The sequence below is a fragment of the Centropristis striata genome, chromosome 14, assembly GCF_030273125.1.
Source record: "Centropristis striata isolate RG_2023a ecotype Rhode Island chromosome 14, C.striata_1.0, whole genome shotgun sequence".
In the NCBI taxonomy this organism is placed as follows: domain Eukaryota; kingdom Metazoa; phylum Chordata; class Actinopteri; order Perciformes; family Serranidae; genus Centropristis; species Centropristis striata.
The window spans coordinates 13811103-13838775 of NC_081530.1; the positions used below are offsets into that span (position 1 = coordinate 13811103).

Genomic DNA, 27673 nt, shown 5'->3' on the forward strand with positions numbered 1-27673 from the left:
ATTGCATGATGTCACTGTTTTTCAAAGAAAAAGCACACAAAAATGCAGTTATTGTTTTTTTGGCTGTGGCATTAGTTTTAATCACAGCATTGGACATTAAAAGATTAAAAACCAAATTGATTTTGATGCATTTTTAGTTTTTGTGTAGTGTCGGATTTAAAATGTCATTTTAAAGGGTAACTAATCATTAAAAATCTTTAAGTGTTTGGTAGTTTTGAGCAGGGCGGAAATTGTTTAAGAGGTTTATGCTGAAAAAAGTAGAAAAAAATTAAAATTAAAATTAATGTTAATGTAAAGTTTTTATAGCATTATTTTGGAGGTGGACATTTTCAGCCCAAAGGGTCTGAAAGGGTAGTAAATGTGTACACAGTGTATCATAGACCCATTAGAAAAAATTAAATTTGAATTTCAAAATATATCAAGAAAAAACCCCCATCATGTCAGTTGCATTATCACAGCCAAAATTATAGTCAAAACAAAAGTGAAAAATAACAAATATGGCTGAAAATGTCCATGGTGGTCCCAGAGGGTTAAACTTCTACTTCTTTCTGCTATTCACTTGCTTCTGTAATGGTGCAATTTCCCCATAATGGGACTAATAAAGGTTGATCTTAACTTATCTTATCTTATCTTATGTATCTTTCTTGTGCACATATCAGATCACAGTGCAGAGCAAGAAGAGAATTCATGAAACTGTTTACTCGGTCAGCGCCAACGTTTTAACGGTGGAGTGTACAGTCTATGAGTGTGAGGTATTTTTGTAGTTTGGTTTAAATAAACAGATGACTAATTCATAAAACACGTGAAGTGCAAGAGTGGTCTCCTCCCTGGGAGGGAGGGGCCTTTGTTGTAACATCACATCCCTTTTCCATACACCGAGGCTGTGATTGGCTGTTTAAATGTCAAACTCTTCTGATTGGTGCTCAAGGGCTTCGTTCAACTGTTTGAGTCTGCGCAGTAGGTCCAGCGCTGAAATTCAAATTTGAACAGTTGTTTTGTTGCAGAGAGAAGAGGAAGAGAAAAGAGAGAAAAGAGAGGAGAGAAGCTGGGAGCAGCTCAGCTCATATCGCATACGTCCTGTTTGTTTACACATACAACACTTGTAAAGTACAAGGTTGTTGAAATATTGTTCAATCAGGGATAAACTGTCCGGAATGGATCCTTTTACTGAGGTAAGTTTGTGAGCGAACCTAGCTACCGTTAGCTAACGTCAGATGGGTACAGTTAACGTTAACCTGGCTGCTAATGCTAACCTACCTAACGTATCATTATTATTGTTATAAACTGCCTTAGTTATAGTAGGAGAGCAATGTGTTTACTTCCATAGTAAGTGACTTTACCGCAGGGTAACGTTACGATACCGACATGTTTGATAAGGTCAGTGAAAACATGTCACGTGTTGTTTCTTTGTCTTGACAATAATATCTGAACTTTGCTGTTTTGTTACTATACCTTTCTAACACTAGCTATGTAGCTGTTAGAAATAGAAGTTTTACCAGTTGGTCCAGTTTAGTAATTTTTGGCTTCTGACTGGTGAGGAGGGTCATTGTCATAAAGCCAGTCTAAACTATGTCTGTGAAGATTATAAGGACATACTGTATTAAACTATTTATATATTAACTTTTATATGAATGAACAATATAGCCATAATGAGGCACAATTCATTGTTTTGTGTTAAAATAATATTTTCTACATTTTTAAACATATTTTTGATTCACAAATTCTTTACTGTAATAGATAAAATGTTATGGTTTCCCCACACTTATATACAATAAATATTTAATAAACTTTATGAAAATAAATATACATTTGTTTAAAAATGTATAATTTAACAGAATATAATCAAACATAATGTTTTTTAACAATGTATAAAGAACAAAATCTGAATGAAAATTGATGAGAAAAAATGGTTAAATGTTACTGTAATGATAGAATTGTTTGAATTAAAATATGTATATATTTTAATAAATACATTTTGGTGATACCAGCTACCCTTGAACATATTTAAGTGCTTGCCAAAGAAAAAAACCTTTTGTTGTTTTTTTTATTTAAAAATGTGTTACGGTAATGAATTTTGCTCATAGTGTCTCTAAAAATGTGAGAACATACCTTCAAATGCTTTAAATATATTATAAATTCATATTAAACAGTGACTTTCAATTGTATATGTTATAAAGGGTCAAAGAAAATATGTATTCAATGCTCTTGGATTTTTGCTATGAGCTGTACCATGTTCATGAGAATCACCTAGGTCATTATAAAGTAATATATCTATCTATGGACCTCAGTTGCACACAGCAGATATAACGTAACATTATTCAAATGAAACAGCTTTGTCTCCATTTAAGGCAATGGTATGTGTCAGTACTGGAATCTGTCCAACACTTGGCCCTGTTTGTGTGATTTTCTCTCTTTGCCGTGATGCACTCATGTTGTTACAAGCTAAAACTAGAAATGATCTAATGAAAAATCTTGTTGCTCCAGTAAACAAGCCAGTACAGTTTGGAAAATTCAAATCCAGGCACCACAGGCGGGAGTGGCTCAGTCCGGAATGCTGAGAAATGTGACTTCAGCTTTTCCACACTGGCTGGAGAAATTGTGAAGGCGGTGCAGTTTGGCTGCTGGAATGTGTTTGGGCTTGCACAGTTAATGTGCAGCACAGTAAATCAGATTGTGTGACAAGGCCAAGGGAAGGGAATGCTATATAAAGAAAAAGGGGGCAAGAGGGAAGGCAAACAGAGACCTTTTTATCTCTGGTAGAGAAGGATGGTTTTATGTATATTTGACCAGTGGCGGACTCAGACTGTTTGAAGGGCAGGGGCGAAAAAATAAAAAGGGCACATTCTGAATCTGCACAACATGGGGCCCCACCAGCACACAAAAAGCTACGATTCATGATGTATGATGAAATATTAGCATTAAGCTAAAAGGAGATCCGGATCAAAGTCGTTAATGATATGGTACTGATAGTTAAAACCATGGAACTGAACCATGTAGGGGGGTCTGGGGGCATGCCCCCCTGGGAGAAAATTTGTACATTTTTAAGTAAAATGCATCAATTTTGTGCACTTTCAGAGCTAAATGAGGGCAAAACCTCACATAACATTTTTCACAGTTGGGTGATACCGTATTATAGAATCTCTAGAGGGCACATCATCGTAATTTATTGTATGAAGGGGCACCCTAGAGGACAATCAGTAACTTTTTTCATGTGTAAAAGGCAGCCAATAAGGCACTTTCTCTCATTTTCACCATCTAGAGGGCACTTTAGCAACACTTTTTCAACCATGGAGACACCAGAAAGGAAGAAGGACACTAGAAGGGCACTCGTGAAGGCACGTTATCGAATTTTCTTGCACTAGAGGGCACATCATCATAATTTATTGTATGAAGGGGCACTGTAGAGGGCACCAAATCATTTTTTGTACGTGTAAAGGGCAGCCAATTAGGCACTTCCTCTCGTTTTCACCACTCTTGATGGATGGTCATATTTCCTATTCTTTTAAGGACATAAAGAGGAACTAAAGTGATTCCAAAACAGTTCAGCTTTTGTGTAAAACATATACTGTATAAAAAATAAAAAAAAACCTGTTATTTTTACGGTAAAAAAAAAACGACAGCTGTGGTTGCCAGAACTTTACCGTAGTAAATACAGTAGAACTTTTTTACTATTACGGTAAAAAGGTATTGGCACTGTTGATTTCACGTTTAAGATTGCCATTTTATTCCATTTTTTACCAAATAAATAAAAAGTTTTTCCATCAAAAGAAACACTGTTCTGCCATATAATTGACAAGAAAATACTTTATAAATGCTGCATACATTAAAGATTTTACCATTTTAAATATTACAATATATTTTGGTTAGAGAAATGGTGTTTAGTACATTTAACAGTTAGAAAAAGTATTACAGTATATTTTTGTTACAAACACGGTGTTAGTGTATTTTACAGTAGAGTAATGCATTTTTTATTTACAGTGTTTGATTGTTACTGAAACTGAAGTAACCCATTTATCATTTTACAGTCTTTTACTGTCATGGATAAGCAGCTTTTCACCGAAAAATATACAGACATTTTTTACAGTGTAAATAAAAGCAGAATGCGTCAAATTCAGAATGAGTATTTATAAGAAAAAGTTTCCCAGTTTGAGCATTTGTGCTGTTTTTAATTGAATGTAGGTTGCAAATAATTGGATTCTGTATTAGGGCTTGGTCATTATGGCCAAAATCTTATATCCCAGTACAGGTAATTTCATATCTCGAAAACAATATATATCATGATCAAGCATGTTTTATGGTTATTCGGTTAATAAATTCTCTATATGAAATAACTACACGGTAAAGCCTATTTTTGTACGCTCCATACTGAGTGTTAGCAAAACAGCACTTCTATGATTTGCTCTTGCTTTGCCCCACCTTCAAGGATCAGGAAGTAAAGCCTAATCTAAATGATATAAACTTTGCCCTAATGCAATTTGGCTGCTGGTTTTTGACACTGCAATACAAACATTAAAGTAAAATATACACAACAAGCATTTTTATATTGTTTGGGTGATATAAATTGACATATTGCCCAGCCCTATTATTCTTATTATCAAATTAGACAATGTAATTCTGAATGACAATATCTATTTGTTTTTTCACACGATGATGCCAATGTAAGATAATATAGTATTGCCCAGCCATATTCTGTATTATTCACGTTTTTCACAGCATCCCTACTTTTTTTTTGGAATCAGGGTTTTAGTGTTGACCTTTTGACTTGCTGTTGGAGCACTCCTTGGTTGCAACAGGCCACTGCAGAATGCACAGAAAACACATGTATAGTCATTAGAAAAAAACATAGCGTGGATAGAACATTTTTGCTTTACACAGGGGATGGATGTAATGAAAGCAACACATGGGCAATAATGTATACAAGCCATTCCAATCGCCCTGGGTGATTCTCATGAACATGGTACAGCTCATAGCAAAAATCCAAGAGCATTAAATACACATTTTCTTTGACCCTTTATAACATAAAATCTAAAGTCACTGTTTAATATGAATTTATAATCTATTTTTTTTTTTTAAATGTAAGGTATTTTCTGACATTTTTAGAGACACTGAGCAAAATTCATTACCGAAACACATTTTTAAAAGAACTGTTTTTGTTTTCTTTGGCAAGCACTTAAATATGCCCAAAGGTAGCTGGTATCACCAAAATGTATTTTATTAAAATATACACATATTTTAATGCAAACGATTCTATCATTATCGTAACATTTAACCATTTTTTCTCATCAATTTTCATTCAGATTTTGTTCTTTATACATTGTTAAAAACCATTATGTTTGATTATATTCTGTTAAATTAAAAAAATAAGTTAAATTAAAAAATTAAATTTATTTATTTTTATAAAGTTTATTAAATATTTTTTGTATACAAGTGTGGAGAAAACATGACATTTTTTCTGGATGCATTACAGTAATTAATTTGGGAATCAAAAACATGTTTAAAAATATTATTTTTACACAAAACAATGAATTGTGCTTCATTATGGCTATATTGTTCATTCATATAAAAGTGAAATATATTTAGTTTAATAAAGTATGTCCTTATAATCTTCAGACATAGTTGAGACTGGCTTTGTGAGAATCACCCCCCTGCTATAAATAATTCCCTCATGCAACTTATAATGCTGCGTGTTGCACATTTTTTTATTATTGTAGTTACTTTAGTTGGAGGTGCTATTACACCTGACAGAATAAAAGTCCTTGTGTATAAAAAGTTTCAACCCTCTGTATGTATATGGCAGCCATTGGAGCTACAACTTACCTATGTTTTTTTGTTAAACCAGAAACTGCTGGAGCGGACCCGGGCTCGCAGAGAGAACCTGCAGAAGAAATTGGCAGAGAGACCAAATGCAACAAACAGGCAGATGGTCAAGAGGCCCAGAGAGCCACTGGCTGACACCAATAGTGTAATCAGTGAGCCAGTCATTGATAAAGGTATGAACACATTTGTTGAATTGTTGTCTGCTGAAACTTGTCCTGTCAGTTTGACCACTGCAGCAATACTCTTTGCGTATATTTCTCCATTATTACCTCCCAAGCTAAAGAGCAGCTTCAGTAACAGACCGCAACAGACTCATTCAACCCCGCTGCTCCAAGGAACGATACAGAAAGTCCTTCCTTCTGCAATAAGACTCTATAATTCATCTACCTCTGCCAGAACAAACATTACTGAAATGCACTAAATCTACGCACGACACATTGCTATGTTATTAATATTATTACTACTATTATTACTATTATTATATATACTGTTGCTGCCATTACTATTCTTACTGTATACTGTAATATACTACTATCATTATTATTATACCAGCCTTATTATTATTATTATTACAATTATTATATATTATGTTATATATCATATTATTTTATTTCTAATTATTTTTAAAATTATTTTGTTTATTTTTTATTTTATATTGTTACTATTTATTATTATATATTATATATTGTACTATTATTATTATTATATACTGTCTAGTCACTATAGCATTGTTGCCATCATATCATCAGTATAATTACCATCATCTTGCCAACCTACCAACTGATCTTCTTTTTTAACTTCTTAAGTGTCCTTGTTCTATTCTGTGTTTTTTCTGTTGTTTTTATTTATTCTATTGTATTTTAATGTACTTGAATACCGGACTACTGTGACAACCGAATTTCCCTTCGGGGATGAATAAAGTCATCTATCTATCTATCTATCCATCCATCCATCCATCCATCCATTCATCCATCTATCTATCTATCTACCTACCTATCAGTTCCACAGGTGTCCTCCAAGCCTTCTCCCTCCAAGCGCAAGTGCTCAGAGGAAAATGTCCAGCCAGCAGCCGGTGAGGAGAACCAAGAGCCAATGATGACACAAGCTGTGGCTCCTATGTGCTCAGATCCTCCCACAGACAAGAAACCCCCAGTGGGGCCTGCCACAATTCGACCTACTTCATCCCTGGAGAAGACTGCTACCCGACCTGCTGTCCAGTCTCAGCCAGTGCAGCTGAAGACTCCAGAGCCAGAGAAGGTGGTTGTCAGCCCTGCTCCCAATCCTCCATGCAGCAGAGAAGTAGAGATGGTGCCTGCCAGTTCAGCCCTGCAGAGAAACAGGGAGGACCTGGTAGGAGACAACGCTCCTTCTGCTGCTGGCATGAGGTCTCGTCTTCAGAGGCTAGCAGATCAGAGAAAGTATTGGGGAGGCGACGGTAAGAATGTTTTGTGTGCTATTTGAGATAATTTGGTTATTTTATTAATTTTTTCAGATAAAAAATATATTGTAGAAACTGAAATTTCCATGTCTATATTGATTTCAAAGCAGGTCTAGGTTCTCTATAAATACTTTGAGAGTATCAATATGCTTAACTGTGCCTTTAACCCTCGAGGCCTCTTTAAAATGACCTTACACTTTACACCTTAAGGTGCCTAAACACTCCCTCTCATACAAGTGTCATAAAAATGTGATGTAATATTTTTTTTCACTTTCACCGCATCAAACCTTTTAGCAGTTTCCGACCTAACCATAGAAATACAATTTAAAAAATCTAAGGTGCAAAGTGGAATATTTGGGGTGAGGTTATTACAGCCTTGAGTAGGTTAATAATTGATAACTCCTTTATATCAATCCCAACACCCCAAGAACATTTTTATGGTGTTCAGCTTTTTCATTGCCATGCAAGATAAGAGAACCAGGCCTCCATTGAAACTGTTTGTGATTTAGCTCTGCTACCCCTGGTGGTTTCAGGGGGGTCATCAGACCTAAAACATATTTCCCATGTATTTTGAAGGGAGATTTATTAGGTATTCATGGGGAAAGCATTATATTATGTCAGGATTACAGTGTATCAAAATGATGTGTTTATAATGGGAGTCAATGGGACCAAAATGGGCCTTAAGGCTCAAAGTGTGTCTCCTATTCTGTACACCTTGCAAAAGAGGTAATAAAAAAACAAACCCTGGCCAAGTTTCGTACAATTAGTCTTTAAACTGACCGATATATTGAGAATCAAAAACATAAAATTAGCTGAATGTACACGTGGGGTTAAGGGTACAAGGGTTAAAAAAGCCATAAGGACTTCTGTAAAGTTGTGATGTCTCAACTATAATATATTTATAGAAAGTTATGAAAGTTTGTAAATGTTAATTGTGAAGGATGTGATGTCCATTCTTTCATGTCTCTCAGTCATATACTTTGTCGAACTGTCCAAATCAAACGTACTGCCACCTTTCCAGACATGTCTGATGAAGTTCCAGACTGCACTCCTCTGTCCCTGTTGAAGAGACAGCCTGAGGTCATACCAGCTGCCGTCCCCACTGTGTCCTCCTCAGAAACTCCAGTAGGGAGGAGAGGAAGACTTGCCAATCTCGCTGCCACCATTGGATCCTGGGAAGATGACCTAAGCCATGCTAACATTCCCAATGAGAAAACAAAAGAGAAGCCTGGTACAGCAGTGTCCAAGTTTGCAGTCAGAGATGCTACTGTGGCTGCCAGCAATAAACCAAGTGCTGCAGGCCATGTGGTGGCCAGTTTAACTGCAAGCAGCAAGTCTACACCAGGCTCTCAGGTAGGGTTTCCTTCTGACTGATTTAATATGATCTAGCTGCTTCACTGAATTTGGCTGCATTTTCATTCGATCTAGTCTGCCAAATGTGATTTGAACATCTTTAAGAAAAAAAAAAACTTAAATGTGCTTCATTACTTTAGCCTGGTATTGGCAGACTAATTTGCAAATGTGTGATAGCCTGGGACCCCGCGGTTTGATTTCCAATTGGAGCAACAAAACGTGACCCCCAACTAGGGCTGCACAATTAATCGAATTTTAATCGTGATCGCGATTTTGGCCGCCACGATTAAATGAACCTGATCTTCGGCGATATTTCCATTTTAAAATGCGGGCTCTCCTGCATATCTAATCAAGCACTTTCTGCAGGGCTGTTTTTCTCCCCTGAAAAAAAGCCTGGTTGCTGATTGGATAGAACCCTAAGCAGGATGTGACGCCACAACAACACGCGCCATTTGTAAAAGCCGGCGAAGCAGTGTTGCCAACTTTTCAGACACCCTTAGCAACTATTTTCCAAAAAAGTGACGAGCAACAAGTCCAGCGACTTTTTATGGTGTTATTGTTCTCTTTCTTACTCTTACGAGCCAGCGGCTCGTTAAGAACTGGGGATTTCCACCGGGCGCCAAACGGCAGCATATCGAGTCAGCTGTATACACGCGGCCGTTCTATGGCCAAAATGATAATCACGATTATTTTGATCAATATTGTAATCACGGTTATTCAGCATGTTAGGGAAAACATCTGTATTTTTATTGCACTACTTTTAAACACACAATAGGAACAGTTTTTAGTGTGTGTACAGAGTGCCTGGTGCTTGTTGTAAACAAACAGAGATCGTTAAGTGAACACCTCCTGAAGCAGTAGCACATACACACTGTACTGCTACAGAGCTAACTGTTAGCCTATTAGCAACTTGCAGACTGGACGCTAAGGGGTTAACATCCCCTCTGGCTCTGCAGCTGGGAGAGACTGCTGCAGGAGGACTGTGCCGATTCGACTCTTTTTAACTAGCCGCCGGCCGGTCGCTGGATTTGTCGCCAGTCGTTTTTTTTTTTTTTTTTTTAAATAATCGCTACGGGGGTCTGAAAAGTCACTAAAAATAGCAACAAAGTTGTTAAGTTGGCAGCACTGCTTTGCTGGCTTTTACAAATGTTGTTGATGTGTAGAGTACTACGTCACATCCTGCTTAGCGCTCGCTCGTTATTTATTTAGGCAGCTACATGAAATCTTAACTATGCGTTCGCCCCCTGGTGGTTGGTGGACTACTGGTGTAGAAAGTGCTTGATTAGATATGCAGGAGAGCCGCATTTTAAAATGTAAATATCGCCAACGATCAGGTTAATTTAATCGTGGCAGCCAAAATCGTGATCACGATTAAAATTCAATTAATTGTGGAGCCCTATGTGGTAAGCTGCACAGCATCATACTAGTTACATCAGTGTTCTGCGTGCTGATATCTGGTAATTAGTGTTAGCTAAATCAGCCGTATCTGGTAGATTTCTGTCCACTTTTACGGACAAACGCATGATTCCAGGTTCATTTATAAAGAAACGTAACGGAGAGAGATACTTTGTTTGTTTTCTCGTCATTATGTGATGATCAATGGGGGAGTTTTTGGAAGATTTATTGTCAACTATCCCAGACAGTCTAAAGTCTGATTCTATCTCTTCAAATGTATATTAGTTAACTTTCCCTTCCATTCCCAGTGCATCGTGCATCCCCAATGTCCTCAGTAATAAAATGTTTTATTGTGCTGGCCTTGATTGTGCATCTATATCATCTGCAGTTATTAAAAAAAGCAAGCTATGTATCACTCCCTCCAGGACATTAACGACACTATGGTTCGGATTACTGATGGCTTTATTGCTTCGTCGTCATCACAATCCACCGTCGGACTATAGTATGACACAATTAAACATAAATACATACACAGTGCAAAGTAAATACAAATATATTAAAGAAATAAAAAGTAGTACACATACCTCGCTGGCCGCACATAACCGAGAGGGAAATGAATACTTAAAAATATCCGGTTCAAAATATAAAAATATAAACATTTGCTTCTCGACACAGGGAGTAACTTCTTTACATCACATCAGGGAAAAATGTCTCACCTCATGTGATTTACCTGTTGCACATTAAAGTGTCAACAACTCAATATTCATAAATATAGATAGATTAAATGAATATATAAACCAAACATATCAAATAATGATATAAATCATAGTTATGGCAGTTAAACTATGTGTTGTGTCACACTGTCTGACACTGTAAGTGTTTAAAAGACAATTGTTCAAGAAGATGTGGAATATTGTATGCATCACTATTTTGTGATATGTATGGGCCAAATAATTAACCAGTTATTTAGGAAAATAATCTTCTGATTAATCAATAATCAAAATATTACCGTACAAGGCCATGCAAGCTGGGGCAGCACCCTTATTAATATCAGCGGGGCGACTGTGTTGGCTCTGCAGAGGGCTCTTTCCCAAAATGCTATGTCATGTGGCAGCACAGTACACTGGATTCCCCAATAACTGAATCAACATGTCACTGACAAAACAGCTGCTTGCAAACTTGACTGCTACACCACCAGGATTTCCTTACTTGTGTTGTTTTTTAATATCCTTGTCTTTTTAGCAGGCTCCAGTAAAGTCGAGCAAAGTGGTTCTTCCAAGCCCTCAGAAGGCTGACATTCCTGCAGCCAGGCCAGAGTCTGTAACCAGTCCCCAGAAGAGTTCCAGCCAGGGGATGACTTTCCCCTCTAGTCCCCAGAAGAGTTCCAGCCAGGGGATGACTTTCCCCTCAAGTCCCCAGAAGGCTGCCCCCTCCTCCTCGAAATTTGTGCCTCAAAGTCCCCTTAAGAATCAGGTCCTCTCCAGGGGTCTCGGCCCCATTTCCATCCCCCAGAAACCACAACTCCCTGCCAAGCCCACCATTGCTGACCCCTGTGTCCCTCAGGAACCAGCCCCTGCTGGAGCACCTGGTGAGTCATGCTGCTTTTCATGTTTGACATACATGGTGATGATCAACTTCTTTAGTGTCAGTGTATTTGCATATTTTCTCATTTAGAAGTGGCAGAGAAAATAAGATGTGTTGTGTCAGTTTTTTTATATAACATAGATTGTGCTGTATATAAATACGAAAATGGACATGATGATAGAGGCCATGGCTTGTTTTTTATCTAGTTATATCTAAAAATTAAAAAAATAAAAAGCCTTTCAACATTTTCCCTTATCAATCTTTTTTTTTAATATTCAACCATGCACCAGGAGCACATGAGTGCTTCATTTGTTGTGCTTTGATCTGGCCTGTTTTGAGAAATTTCTGAACTTTATGTACATGGTTATGTTTTTTTTTTTTCTTTTTCCCAAACCTTCAGTTTTCTATTTAATCATATGCACAAGCCAATAATATTACAGATAGATTAGTTTAGTATTTGATGATGCTTTTAATTTCTTCCACATGTAAGAAATAAATATGGCATGTTTATTTCCTTCATAACCAACAGGTGTAAAATCTTTTTTGGAGCGCTTTGGAGAACGGTGCCAGGAGCGTTCCAACCAGAGCTCCCCAGCAGGGGGACTTTCCGTTGCCAAGACTCCCACTGTAACTCCATCATCAGTCGAACCAAATACCAGGCTGGTCCAGGACAGGCTTAGAGCGGCCCAGGCTGCAAACACAAGCACAGCTGATCTCACCCAAAGACAGAAGCTGGTACGTTCATGTTGGATATACTATAGTGTAGGGCTGCACAATTGATCGAATTTTAATCGTGATCACGATTTTTGGCCGCCACGATTAAATTAACCTGATCGTCGGCGATATTTCCATTTTAAAATGCGGTTCTCCTGCATATCTACCGTAATCAAACACTTTCTACACCAGTAGTCCACCAACCACCAGGGGGCGGGGCCATTTTTCTCCCCTGAAAAAAGCCTGGTTGCTGATTGGATAGAACACTAAGCAACACGTTCCATTTGTAAAAGCCGGCAAAGCAGTGTTGCCAACTTAGCGACTTTGTTGCTATATTAAGCGACTTTTCAGACCCCCTTAGTGGCTATTTTTCAAAAAAGCGACTTGCAACAAATCTAGCGACTTTTTCTGCAGACTTTTGGAGACTCGTTCTTTCTCTTTAGTAAGAACGAGTCTAAGCAGCACAGTCCTCCTGCAGCAGTCTCTCCCAGTTGCAGAGCCGGAGGGCATGTTAAACCTTTAGTGTCCAGTCTGCAAATTGCTAACAGTTAGCTCTGTAGCAGAACAGTATTTATGTGCTGCTGCTGCTGCAGGAGGTGTTCACTTAGCGATCTCTGTTTGTTTACAACAAGCACCAGACACTCTAACCCCACACACTAAAAACTGCTCCTATTGTTTGTTTAAAAGTAGTGCAATAAAAATACAGATGTTTTCCTTAACACAATGAATAATTGTGATTAATAATCGTGATTACGATATTGATCAAAATAGTCGTGTTTATCATTTTGGCCATAATCGTGCAGCCCTACTATAGTGCATGCTCTTATTGTTGGAATCATGTTTGCAATCACCATACTAAAATAAGTTAATCAAAAATTTTCAGGAGCGAGAGTCTGAGCTGGCTCAGATTCGCAGTCGCTTTCAGAAAGGGATGAATATGTGGAAAAACAAAGATGAAGCTGCAGAAACCAATAAAAACACAGACATCAAGGTTGGCCAACAAGCATCTGACACATATTCTCAAGCTTTGCAACATATGTACAATTATATTAAATAAATGCTTTGCCCTTTAGGAACAGCTAGACAAGCCTGTGGAGGCTGAGGTTGCCCTATCTGAGCCGCAGGATGAACCCAAACCACCCCCTACTGAGAGTACTGATACTCCCACAAAGTGCATTCCTCCAGGTATTCATACTCATGTTTGAACGTCTCTACTTGGTTGTGTCCAGATGTTTCAGTGATCAGTTACCAGCAATGGCAGTTGTCTTGTATCCATTCGGCTTTCTTGTAGGGCTTTCGTGGTCTGAATTCTTAATTAACCATCATTCCTACATTTTTTTTATAGAAGTCAATTAGTTGATTTAATCGACAGAACTGTAAAACTTTGTTTGTCCACAAAGAATCATGCAAAAGCATAACTTTAAATCTTAATCGTAAATTGTGTTGGTAGGGATAGTTTGGATTTTGGACCTGACTATTAGTAGTGTAATGGATGCAAAGCTAATAGCTTACTTTTCGAGCTCCAGTGTCCAGCTTTGCAGGTTCTGATTGTAGAATAGATAGTTCTTGCTAGCTGACAGGGTCGTAAAACTACAGGGTTTTTACTTGGCAAAACTACGTGTACACTAAAAGGTCACCCATTCCACCACAAAACAATGGCCCTCAACAGTAAAAGGTTATAATAGTTTTGGATTTTTTCATAAGTTTTTGTTTCGTTGTGATTTTTTGTTTTCAAATGTTGTTTTATTTCGTTTTTATAGTGAGTTTGCTAGTTTTAATTTAAATTTTTTGGAAAATGCTTAGTTTTAGTTTTTATTAGTTTTAGTGTTAGTTTTAGTTTTTTGTAATATAATTTGTTGGGTGTGAAATTCAAAAAAGTCACAATAAATGTTGCCTTTATTTCCTTTGTCTTATCCATCTCAGCCCCAATAAGTTTATTAAGTCATAAAACCAGATAGATGAAATAGATTTCATATCAACCAAAAAGGTTTACGTATGAAAAAAGTTGACAAAGATGAAAACTAAGGACATTTTCACTATAATTTTAGTTAGTTTTTTAACCACACAATATAGTTTCAGTTAGTTATTGTTTTTTTAAAAACTCTCGTTTTTGTTTTTATTTCAGTTAATGAAAATGTTTTTTCAATTCTAGTTTTCGTTATTTCGTTAGTTTTCGTTAACTATGATAACCTTGGTATAGGAATAGTATTACACATTACAGCCGGCCTGTACACTGTACCAGTGTAGGCACTGTCATCGTAGTTACTAGCTTTTTCATGAAACAAAATAATAAAATTTTGGATTTGCATGACGACCGTTGTTTTGTGGTGGAGTGGGTAACCTTTTAGTTTACACATAGTTTTGTGGAGTAAAACCTTGTAGTCTGGTGGTCCTGCCAGCTAGCAGGAACTATCTATTCTACTATTGGAACTAGCCAGAACTGTGACTCCGGAGCTTGGCAAATAAGCTAATAGCTTTAATCTTTAAGAGACTGGTAATTAAGTCATTCAGCATGAAAAAAAAAATTTCAAAATTACTGTTCAATTAAAGAAAAACACTAAACTAGGACCAGACTAGTTGAGTAAGAGGGATCAGCCCTACTCTCTTGACTTGAAGAAAGTTTTGGCTCACCCAAGCTATAAGCTGTGCTTTATGTAAATAAAGGAATAACCATCATCAAAAATCAGCTGGGTTTTAGGTACATTTCAACATTTGAGGGACAGATGACATTAGGGCTGGGTATTGTTAAGAACCTTTCGATTGGATTTCGATTCTTTAGGTCACAATTCGATTAAATTTTGATTCGATATTGATTTAAATGCTTTGATATCGATTCAATAATAAGTAGAATTTTCATGCCCATATGAACAGCCATGGTATAATTCATAGCATTGTTGAGCAAAAACACATCTGAAAATAAAGCATTAGCACAATTATACTGAAAACGGACTACAAAAGTAAAAATAAATAAATAATTACAGTACTGTATTAACATTCAAGTAAAGTGCATGTAAACTTAAATTATATTTATTTTCTTTTGGCAATTGTGATATAACTCGCATAACATTTTTGAGCAATAAAACAACTGAAAACAAAGCATTGGCACAAGAAGATGTACGGTCTTTTTTCTCCCCTGAAAACAGCCTGGTTACTGATTGGATAGATCGCTAAGCGGGATGTGACGTAGTACTCTACACCACAACAACACACGCCATTTGTATAAGCCGGCAAAGCAGCGTTCCCAACTTAGCGACTTTTTGCTAAATTTAGCAAGTATTTTTCAAGAAAGTGACTGGAGATAAATCCAGAGACTCCTTCTTACTCTTCTTAACGAGCCGGAGGCCGGCTCGTTAAGAAGTTAGTGGCAGTTAGCTCTGTAGCAGTACAGTGTTTATGTGCTGCTGCTGCAGGAGGTGTTCACTTAGTGATCTCTGTTTGTTTACAACAAGCACCAGACACTCTGTGCACAGTTAGTGATGTCGTTAATTCACAATCGCTATGTTTATAATCTCCGGAGACTCTGTGCATAATTAGCCATGCTGCTTTCAGCTGCTGACGTTGTGCACAGTTAGACTACAGAAGTTCACAGCACCCCCACTGGCCAGGAGGTTGAATCGATTCAGAGGATTTAATGAATCGATATTGAATTGGGAAAAAATATATATTGCAATGCACTGATGAATCTATATTTTTACCCACCCCTAGATGACATGGCGTCATAAAAGATCAATGGAATTTTCTGACTTAAAGTTGTTAGTTAAATTAAATTTAAGATAATAATGTTTTTAAATGTCACAGTAAGTAATAGTAAGGGTTTACAAGTATTGGTAGAGTTATTGAGAACACACGTCCCTATGTTTGTTTAAATTGTAATTTTGTGTGCTTGCTTGCAAAAGCACACTAATTGTTATTCCGTGGGCTTATGTCTACTTCTTATTCTTCCGTTTCTTCCGTGTTGTTTTTTCAGTCGACTACCCCTCCCAGAGTTTTGGTCGCACATACACTAAAAAGGTATCAAATTGACAGGCTCGGCCATGAAAGTGTGCTATGACTTTTCTAAGGGTTTCGACAAACGGTTTTCAAATTATTCTGCAAAAACACGTCAAAAATCCCCCCAATGTAACCCTATGGAGAGGCTAGAGTGGTGAAAAATTGTCAAAAAATAAATTTGAAAACTGCGCTCGAGGCCGCGAATGCCACTCTACAGAAATAATTTATACATAGAAACGTTGGAAAATTTGTCTTCTACCTCACAATCCTCTGCTAAAGCTGTCAGAGTTATAGTTTGGGCGTAGGACGCACAGATCCAGATCCAAACAGAGCCCGATCCAGACCCAAACAAATCCAGACCCGGACCCATTTTCCTCAGTTTATAATGTGTGTTGTTCATTCAACCATGACTTTAGGAAAAATTGTCGTCTAAAAATGTCACCTCGAGGCACAATAAAAGTTAATTTAGCAGCTTCAATGTGCTTTCCAAGCCAGTTGCACATGAAAAAAGACTCAATTTTGAAAACAGTTCAAATTGTCATCTGATAATTTGCGAGTGAGAATCACGGTCCAGAGGCAAGCACACAATCAAAACTTCTTTAGAAATGTTCGAGTTGCTAGATGTACGTCTAACTTAAATGATGTTAACTTGCAGGTCATGGGTTGATGGTCTCGCCTCCAGCCTCAACATCCAGTCCTCTGAGAGTGGTCAGCCATACTGTGGAGGAAACAACAGATGAAACCCCAGAGGAAGAGGGGGTGGTGGAGAGAGAGATGAACGTGGACCAGTCCATCAACTCTGCAGTTATCAACGAGCTATTTGATGGAGTCCTAGATCAGAGTGATGGTGATGATGATGATGATGATGCGGAAGGTGAGGAGGAAGATGCTCTGAATATCTCCTCCATGTCCCTACTCACTCCACTAGCGGAGACTGTGGCCACTGTGCTCAAGAGTCCAGAGAGAAAAATGATGGTAGGCTCCAACAGGATGTCTCTTTCTTCCACTCACATCATGTAAGAGTTACTGTTACTGAGGCAAATATGGCAAGAAACGGTTTAACCCCCCCTCTCTTTGGGCAGACATCCACCCCAGCCAGCTCATTCATTGTAAAGAGCAACACTCCAGACAATGTTTCCAGACCTAGCAAGTTCCAGAGAACCAACATGATCCGGACTGCCTCATCAGACAGCGTTGAGACCTTAGACGAGGATCACAAACTGCCATATAGGTAAGTGCTCCCATTTGATTTCACTTGGATGGATTAAAGTTGTCTGACCTTGTTGTTGCAGTGAATGTGCATCTTATATGCATCTGTTCGGTTCTGTTTGTGCTAGCATCAATGCCTATAGGTCCACCAGGGTTAAAGAGACAGAGAGACCCAATGTGAAACAGGTGATTGTGAGAAAAGAGGACATTTCTCACAGAGCGGAGGAACCCAAAGGATCCAGTCTCTTCAGTATCAAACAGAAGATGAAGGTAAATACTTTGAACTGTGATTCATGCAAGCTTCCAGCAACATTTAAAATTCTTTATTGAGCATGATAGTGTTTTGAAAGTTAAAAAAAGGATTCAAAATCACATTTTATGTTGGACTAAAGGACTAAAAAAAGACACAAAAGGAGTAAAAAAAGACACAAAATGAGCAAAAAAAAGACACAAAATAACTAAAATAGACACAGCAAAAGACACAAATGAGCAAAAAAAGACACAAAATAACTAAAATAGACAAAGCAAAAGACACAAATGACTAAAAAAAGACAAAAAAATAACTAAAATAGACACAATGACTGAAAAAAAGATGCAAAATGACACAAAAAAGACACAAAAAGAAACAAAAGGACTAAAAAAAGACACAAAATGACTACAAAAAACACACAAAATGCCCAAAAGTTTTACACTAAACACACAAGACACAAATAAAATAGAGTCCCACTAGAATAAAAACCAGAGTTGGATGACAGGATCACACGCAATCACAAGATCACATTTATGTTGGTTTTTCTGTTTCTTTTTGGTTCAAAATGTTGATCCAGTAAGTAAGAATAAAATTTTTATTTTTAGGTCATAAAAAAAGAAAAAAAAACACCAACATGGCATTTAAACATTTTTCAATTGGTGTATACAGGCAGGATGAAAAGGATTCAAAAGCCCTTAAAAAGCTATTATGCACTTAGGACTTGATTTACATACAAGAAAAAAGCTGAGTTTATCACAAGGAGAGCAAGCTTTACTATCACCCTGTTGTATGTTTCTCTAGATTCTGACAAATGAGATGAACCTGCAGCAGACAGTCATTCATCAGGCCAGTCAGGCACTCAACTGCTGCACAGATGAAGAGCATGGCAAAGGATCCCAGGTGGAGGCGGAGGCAGAGAGGCTGCTGCTGGTGGCAAGTGAGTTTATCCACACAATATTCAAATACTCCATTTTCTACAAGACCGCGAATCCAGGCTGTGAGGGGGGAGGCCGGATAAGATTGGAATATGGGCTGTAGGTGAAAGATGGCAGCCGTTTTCTGCTACTCAATCTTGATAGTGTCCACTGGTCTCCAGATCGATCCTGTCGCTTTTCCAGAGCCGTCAGTCACTCTCTGATCTCATCCAGGGTGCGGTTTGTGGCCACAGTCTGAGTTCCTACAGCTCTGGCCAAAGTGTCGATCATCACGGGCAGCCTTAAGAGGCTTTGAACAGCTGTCACCGTTTTCTGTGTGTCTCGATAAACCAGAACAAAGCATATTCCAATCAGCAATAGCCCTGTTATCTGGGTTCTGAATAGATAGAGATCTTCCACATCCTCCACGGAGACAGCCGCCAGGCACACGACATGCCAACTCTCCCACGTATCCATTGTGTAGCCAGCTGCAAACGTCCCGTCAGGGCATTGATTAATCCCGTAGTTTTTAACCTTGTGGGAGTGTAGTAATATCTGCACTAGGGTTATTATATAATTTTCAACTCGATACCATTTTCGATACCACAAGGATAAAAACAAAGACCCCAAAATTTAACAGAAATATTTTTATCAGAAAGGAAAATGCAACATGTAAAAATTAACAGAACCACAGGCTAAATATAAACATAAAAATAAAAAAACAGTTATATAACAAGCTTCAGATACTCGATACTTTTGAAAATGAGTATTGTATCCGGATACAACGTTTTAGTATCAACACTTTTTTGAGTATCGATACTTTTGATAACCCTAGTCTGCACAGTATTTTATATTGAATAAACTTACTTCTAGCTTTTTTAACATGTTTTCCATCTTTGGAGAGAATCTTCTCCCGTGTTTTGTCATTGAGTGTACAGTCTTTTTCCCATATCCTCTTAAGATTTTTACCTTTTATTGTTATTTACCCATGGACACATTTCATACCATGTTGAGGCTTCTAGGTGCATTATTGGTCATTGGAAGTATTGTTCAATTTTCCCTGAAGACCAAGCGTAGTTACTTTGCCCAATTTGTAGATATTTTCAAAGTGTCCCTCCAAACTCAATTTATCCCTCAACCTATTATAAGAAAGAAAGTTGCCGTCATTAATTAGGGTCTTATACTTGACCAAAACTGTCACTAACAAACATTTTGAATAGACATCTATCTTGAATAAATAACAAAACCACAATTCAACATCATCACTACAACTTGTACAGGTGCATCTCAATAAATTAGAATATCATGGAAAGTTTATTAATGTCAGTAATTTAAGTCAAAAAAGTGGAAATAACACATTATATAGATCCATTACACACGGAATTAAACATTTCATGTCTTCATTTATTTAAATTATTCTAATGATAATTATGGCTTACATTTAACCCATTAAGGCCTAAAACACCTGGAGAAAATGCCTGGAACCTATGGCCGATTTTGAAAGAACCCCCTAAAACCTGAAGTTTTTCTGGAAATTCAACAGAAGATTTTTCAGCCTCTGTAGCAGATGGAAATGAAATTCAAAAAGTATTTGAGAGCTTATACCCATGGCTTTCATGTGAAGTTGAGTTTATTTGTCCAAACCTTCAATAAAGTTTTTTTTTAAAAATCAACAAACTCAGCAAATGTTACATTTGACTGAATAAAAAATCCTATGCATTATACTAATACATGCCCATTAGCAAGATGCAAACATGATATGACCATTGGAAGAAATAGACATAGTTCTCATTAGCCTACTGTAATAAAAAAAAAATAATTATCATAATAATAATAATGATAAATAATAATAATAATAATACATCTTATATATTGCACTTTTCAGGGTACTCAACGACGCATAAAGTAATATAAGACATAATCAGTCATGATTTCTTATATCATCATCACAATCTATTATTATTAATATTAATATATTATTAATAATACTATTATTATCTCCAGATGGCCACAAATCTGTCTGTTCTTCGGTGAAAATATGTCGTCTTAAAACATATTCCTCATCCATAAATCCCGGTCGATTGGTTCCAAGGGTTCAAAGTCCAGATCAGCAATAAAATCATCGGCGCTGTTCTCATCAAGATCGCTTCCGTCACTTACTTCTGAGCTCCCTCCGCTATAGTCGTCTTCCGCCAAGATTTCAGTTCTGGAAAAGTCCAATGTTGCATTGCGACACTTCCACATGTATTCTGAACATGATTCTGATGCATTTCATTGGCCAAGAGACCGAAAATAGGTGGAAAAAAATATAGATACTACAAAATGACATATCCGCTGTCCCGGCCTTAACGGTAGAGTAACGCAACAGCGCTCCCGGTTTCAATGGTAGAAATGCGGTAATGCTTTCCCGGCTTAAATGGGTTAATGAAGACCTAAAATTCAGTGTCTCAAAAAAGTTAACTTTTACAAAGGACCAATTATAAAAGTATGTTTAATATGGAAATGTTGGCCTCTGAAAAGTATGTCCATCTATATGACTCAATACTTTCTTGGGGCTGTTTGACTTGAACTACTGGAAATTGACTTGTATTTTATTGTATATATGTGTATATGTACATGACTGTATGTATATATTTTGTATGTATTAAAGCTTGACTTTATGTCCTTTTGACTTTCTCAGCGGAGAGAAGGGAAGCGTTGAAGGCAGAGCTGGACCGTCTGAAAGGAGACCCAACAGGCCAGAAAAAGGCCTCTGCAGCACCAGAACCTACGAGCACATCTGCTTCCAAGGGCTCTGTCACTCTGCAGGAGCTGCGCCTGCCTCTCAAGGCAGACTTTGTTTGCTCCATTGCCAACAAGCCCGGTAGGCTCAAATGCATAGAACCACAGTTCAGTTATTTAACCCATTTAGGCCTAAAACGCCTGGAAAAAATGCCTGGAAAACCTATGGGCGATTTTGAAAGAACCCCCTAAAACCTGAAGTTTTTCTGGAAATTCAACAAGATTTTTCAGCCTCTGTAGCAGATAGAAATGATGCTTATTACCGTGGCTTTCATGAGAAGTTGAGTTTATTTGTCCAAACCTTTAATAAAGTTTTTTTTAAATCAACAAACTCAGCAAATGTTACATTTGACTGAATAAAAATCCTATGCATAATACTAATACATGCCCATTAGCAAGATGAAAACATGATATGACCATTGGCAGAAATGGACATAGTTCTCATTAGCCTACTGTAATAATAATAAAATAATAATAATACATTTTCTATATTGCACTTTTCAGGGTACTCAACGACGCACAAAGTATAAGTATAAGACATAAACAGTCATGATTTCTTATATCATCATTACAATCAATTGGTATTATTATTGTTATTATCTCCAGATGGCCACAAATCTGTCTGTTCTTCGGTGAAAATATGTCGTCTAAAAACATATTCCTCATCCATAAATCCTGGTCGATTGGTTCCAAGGGTTCAAAGCACCGATGGTGCTGTTTTCACCAAGATCGCTTCTGTCACTTACTTCTGAGCTCCCCCACTATAGTCGTCTTCCGCCATGATTTCAAAGTTCTGGAAAAGTCCCATGTTGCATTGCGACACTCCCGCAGGTATTCTGATGCATTTCATTGGCCAAGAGACCGAAAATAGGTGGAAAAAACTACAAATACTACAAAACAATGTATCTGCTTTCCCAGCTTTAACCCTTTATCAGGTGAAGGACTATGTTCGTTAACTTCAGTACATATCTAACTGGGTCCCCATGTCTCTCTGTTTGGTCGTAGAACCACATGGATTTCTTCCAGCTAATCAGCAAAGATCAGGCTACGTCACAGACGGTGACACCATGACATCTGACCAATCAATATGATAATAATACATTATTATATTTAGATATTTAATATTTTCAAAAAAGTTGCAAATTTACTAGATTAAAGTGGCAAATCTACAAGAAAAAAAAAGTTGCAGATTTACAAGAAAAAAGTGAGGGGGGGAAAGCAACTTTTTTCTCACAGATTCACCACTTTAAATCTCATAAATCTGCTACTTTTTTCTTGTAGATTTGCCACTTTAATCTCGTAAACTTTTTTCTCAAAATATTTCCCCCCTCCCCCGGTCCGTATGTTTTTTTTACACATTCTGGCTGTATGTAATATCCTCCAATATTCTCTAGGGTTGAAATTTGGAATTTGCAAGTATTTCAATGAGTGCCCTATTAAGGGTTAATGGTAGAATAACGCAACAGTGCCTCCAGTTTTAATGGTAGAAATGCGGTAATGCTTTCTCGGCTTATATGGGTTAAAAGGATAGCTAGAATTTTCTTTTTTAATGGGGTTGTATGAGGTACTTATGCACAGTGAGTGTATTACCTACAGTTGGTGGTGGTCAGCACTTCCCAGTACCCAGGAGTTCTGACACAGTTATATACTGCTATGAAGGGGGCATCAGCGAGATGTATTCAGCCAACTAAAAAGATTAATATTAGTTTATGCTATTACAATATTTTCACCAATTTACTTTCCATTAGACAGCCGTTTTCCAGGGAATCCCGACAGCCATTATCTATGCTCTCTTCAAAGCCACCACACCCCTTTGACAAAAACAGTCATTTTACTTTGCAGAACTCAGGATTTGTTGGTCTACCGCTGCCTAAACCAGTTAGCTTGTTTGTGTAATTGTGTGACTTTGGTATTTTAAATGGGGTCATCTAGATTCACCAAAATCTAACAAAAATGCAAACAATCTAACCAAGCAACTCCTGTGTTATGTAAAGTAAAATTACGCTTTGTCAAAAGCAGTCTGGTGGCTTTGAAGAGAGGAAAGATGCATATAATGGCTTCAGTTCCCCGAAATGTCTGATGGAGTATTGAAAATATTCTAAATATAGCTTACATGTCATTCAACACCACTTTAAAAAATCTGAACCATCTCTTTAAAGCAACAGCCGCTGTTGTACATAATTGAGTAGTAGTGATAAGTGATGTCTGGAGATAATGCTGAACATCACCTTTTCTGTGCTCTTGCTGTGTCTTAAATGTGGGCTTTAAATACACTTCTCTTGACATTTATATTAGGAATCAAAGTACGTAAAACTACTCTCTCTTTCTCTTCAGAGTCAACCAAACATTCCTTCTTCTTGATGATTCGTGCTGGAGCAGAGAACACAGTGGCCACACCATTAGCCAGCACACACCGTGGCCTCAGCGGGGACACCCTGGCTTTCCCTACCAAGTTCACCATGTAAGTCCCACACTCCTGCTCGTAGCAAATAATATGATGTGTGTTCTTTTATAACATGCTAAACAACAGTCCAAGTCCATACCGAACATTAAGGTTTTTATTACGACCAACAGAATTTGTTATTCTATAGTATTGTGATCAGATTCTATACTAGAGCTGTTCCATGAAGCTTAATTATAAAAGCAGGGATCCATGTCCACGTACTTTGAACTCTTTGAGGTTGAACATGACCAAAATCGATGCATAATGACAGACAGCAGTGGTAAAAAGAGAGCTGCAATCATAGATATAGCTTTATGTCTATCCCGCTGTTGTTCAAGGCCACCTACAGCGCTTACTATTAGAAACATAAAACATATTTATTGTAGCAGCTGGCAGGATAAAGTTGTGTCCTGCTTCATCTTGAGCTGAAGGAATGCACAGTCTCATGGGACTGTGTTATACACTGTTCCTGTTCTAGTTTAGTGTGCTGTCATAATGTTCTGTTTATGTTTGGGGTGTACGTTAGTGGTCGTGGAGTAAGTTGTAGTTTTTTCATGCTTACCGTATTTCCTCAATTTAAAGCCGGGCCCCTATTAATGACCGGCCATTTAGTAACCAGGTGTAAAAACAATTTTTAGTATATAAAAGCCGGCCTCTTTTATAAGCCGGGTGTCTTACCAGTGTTATGTCAAAGTCGACTCGGCGCAGTAATATCATCACTCCTGAAAGATCTTCTCCCCTCAGGAGTGATGATATTACTGCGCCGAGTCGAAGTGCTCCCAAGTGCTATTCCGCCATACATTATAGTTCTCCTTTTTATCCGCTTAGAAAAGCGCCACGTTTTATTTTGTGTCGCCATACTTGGTCGTTTAACTACTCGTGTAGCTGTATTTAAATAGGGAAAACGTGGAGGAGTTTGGTCGCTTCTAACTGTCCATCTGTTTGGATCCTAATGAATGAACGGGGCTAAGCTAAGTGCTAGCCAAGTGGCGCCGCACGCCAGGGCGATTGAGTGCACGCATTGAGACGCAAGAGGTCTGTATCAACTCGTCTTACTTGACTGAATAACATGTTTTAATATGAAAAAACGGTGGAGTGTTCCTTTAAGTTGTTAACATGACCCCAAGTTTACCTTAACCCCAAACAGTTCTCTCTAAAAGGCCTAACCTTAAACTTAAATCCTAACTCCAACCGCCGAGGTGATGCTACGGAGAACACCATTCAGGAAACATCATTTGACGGGGTAACAGATTTCAACACAACACCTGTATTTTGAAGTTTGGCCACACGAGTTAGTACTGTAGGTAAATATGGTTGTTTCTCCCGCTGTCCTAGTCATTCTCTGTAAAGTCGAGCCGTTTACGCACATTCTTCTGGGCTTTTTAGTAGTTTAGACATTTTAAATCCCGCTTAAAATGAACATTCAGCGTGCTGTTCATTGTTTGTTTACATCAGAGTACTTCCAATATGGCTGACATTCTGGTAACTGGCTACAATGCGCTGTGTAAAACACTCTAAAAAGTGCCGGTCAGAGCTGCTCTGATTTTCTTTTTTTTAATAAAAGCCTCCTTCAAATAATAGCCTGCCCCTATTATTAGCCAGGTCCCAAACTGATTTTTCATTAATAGAAGCCCCGGCTACTATTTGAGGAAATACGATATTTATAATGTGGTCATCTAACCCTAACCAACTGAAAATTGATCAATTGGTCATGATTGTTGAATATTAACAAATATTCCTCATTACGTTCAGATCGGATGTCTCCAGCGACTTTGGAATTGATATCGAGGTCTATTGCTTGGTAAGTGTCTCCATTTAGACATAAAAAACATGATGCTTTCCTGGTGTGGTTTGAACTATCTTACTTTAAAGGGCTACTAATTGAATTTAAATATCTAGTTTCTTTGCATATCTGTCATGATTTTGAAGTCACATGTGGTTATAGCATATTTGGGGAAAGTGTCTTGCAACAATTTCAGTATTCTCAACCAGTGGGAATTGCCTAGCTCATTACTACTTAATTTTGGATGCAGATTATGCATGATAGTGTCTGCAAATACTGATTCCCCTGAGTTACTATTGTCTTCCTTTTTAATATCTGTAGGGTTTGAACAGTCTTAAAAGTTTGGAAAATGCTATATTTGAACTGTTTTGGTTAGGGATGTTTGAGCTCAAATTGATTTTCAATTCAATCTCGTGTTTCATCTACACAATCACTCATGTAAACCAGAAATATTTTATTACGTGAAATGAAACAATCCTGTATTAGTTGTCAAATTGACATGAACAGACATTAATTGCTGTGGGTATAAGTGAATTCTTTAAACTTAATTCTTGGTATATGTAAAAATGTAGAGCGTCTGGGAGTCTTTGGTAAAGTTCTTTAATTTTATAAAACCCCGTCCCTACTAATCTGTTAGTGAGTCTTCCTATGTCTTACTCGAGATGACCATTTACATGTCAAATACATCAATGCCATAAGAGAAGATAAATTCAAAGTTAAAATATGACACATTTTTTGTACTTTTTTTGTGTGAGACTTTAATTGCTGTATAGCTTTTGCCTTGTAGAACATTTTGGTCCATACATGTTTTGGTATTGAGCTGCTATCTAGAATTACTGACAATGTATTCATTACAGTCTTGTGCCTTAATGTCCTCAGGTGCAGAAGCGTGACTTCTGCAGTGACAAAAAGAAGAAACCCAGCAAGTCAAAGGTAAGTTCCCCCTTTTTAAAAAACGAAAAACGCATGATCAGTCAATGATGGAGCATGTTTTAATACTTGAAGTGTGTGTGTGGTGTCTGTGTTCAGACAATATGGAGACAGGTTCATGAGGCCCATGACTTGTGTATGTCGGTATGAACAGTTTCTGTATCAAATCCCTCACATGTGGGTGGTTGTGCACTGTGTGGCCAGATAAAGAAGTCACTGTTTCTCTCCACAGCTTTAGGGGGTCGTTTCATTTAGTTAGTGAGATGTATGGCACAGACACATTGTACTGTCACTGCCATCTTTCCTTCTGAATCAATAACATATGATTTGCTTTACTTTTCTCTTCCTAGGCTATTACTCCAAAGAGATTCCTCGCCATCACTGTAAGCATTTCAAATTGATTTTCATCTACCCAGGAAATCTTTCATCATGATGTGACTCTTATTTAAATTTGTTGTTTTTTTTCTTTTGTCTTGCAGAAAAGTGTCCAGACACCAGGTATGTCAGGATATAAGCTCCATCAAAAAACAATTTGTTCTATTGGGTCAAATGTAATGGAGGCCTTTTGCATCTCACAAAAAGCTTCAATGGCATGTTTAATGTAGGCGAATGGTGTTTGACTACTGCGCTTCTTTAAAGTTGGGAGACTTGCAAGAGACAGAAAACTGAAGCATCAGAAGCAGATTCTCATTATTCTCTAGTTTAGAGACAGAGCGCACTTAAGCCCCGCCCCCATTTTAGGGAGAGCAATCCGTGTAACGCCTGCGAATGTAATAATGCCCACAAACGTAATAATAATCTGCAGCTTTTAATGCAATAATCCCACAAACGTAATAATAATCTGCAGTTTTTAATGCAATAATCCCACAAACGTAATACATTTTCCACAAAGGTAATAGCCGCTGCCTACCACAAACGTAATTCGCGATTTCCCACAAATGTAATTGCAAATGTTTGCAGGGACTGAAAATCTTCAACTTTCAATATTGTAAGAAGTTCCCACCAATGTAATAATCCCCCTCCACTCAAAAATGTGTTTTTCATATTGTTCTTACACTTGAATGTTTGAGTT

The 27673-nt window shown here is 37.5% G+C and overlaps 1 protein-coding gene across 5 annotated transcripts in view; it reads left to right on the forward strand.

The window, feature by feature from the left end:
* Positions 1-1008: 1008 nt before the first annotated feature.
* anln (anillin, actin binding protein) overlaps positions 1009-27673 on the forward strand; it is a 37253-nt gene continuing 10588 nt past the window's right edge. For 2 of the 5 annotated variants that reach the window (XM_059350364.1, XM_059350367.1), the window contains exons 1-19: positions 1009-1172; positions 5840-5990; positions 6818-7252; positions 8277-8608; positions 11246-11591; positions 12117-12322; positions 13185-13292; positions 13375-13486; positions 16947-17266; positions 17374-17522; positions 17629-17770; positions 18552-18687; positions 21345-21527; positions 23780-23906; positions 25641-25689; positions 26551-26604; positions 26701-26745; positions 26952-26984; positions 27081-27099. In XM_059350364.1, the coding sequence (XP_059206347.1) occupies positions 1155-1172; positions 5840-5990; positions 6818-7252; positions 8277-8608; positions 11246-11591; positions 12117-12322; positions 13185-13292; positions 13375-13486; positions 16947-17266; positions 17374-17522; positions 17629-17770; positions 18552-18687; positions 21345-21527; positions 23780-23906; positions 25641-25689; positions 26551-26604; positions 26701-26745; positions 26952-26984; positions 27081-27099 (2965 nt within the window). In that variant the 5' untranslated portion in view covers positions 1009-1154. The remainder of the gene's footprint in view (positions 1173-5839; positions 5991-6817; positions 7253-8276; positions 8609-11245; positions 11592-12116; positions 12323-13184; positions 13293-13374; positions 13487-16946; positions 17267-17373; positions 17523-17628; positions 17771-18551; positions 18688-21344; positions 21528-23779; positions 23907-25640; positions 25690-26550; positions 26605-26700; positions 26746-26951; positions 26985-27080; positions 27100-27673) is intronic. The other 3 variants (XM_059350366.1, XM_059350368.1, XM_059350365.1) reach the window with 2 other exon arrangements.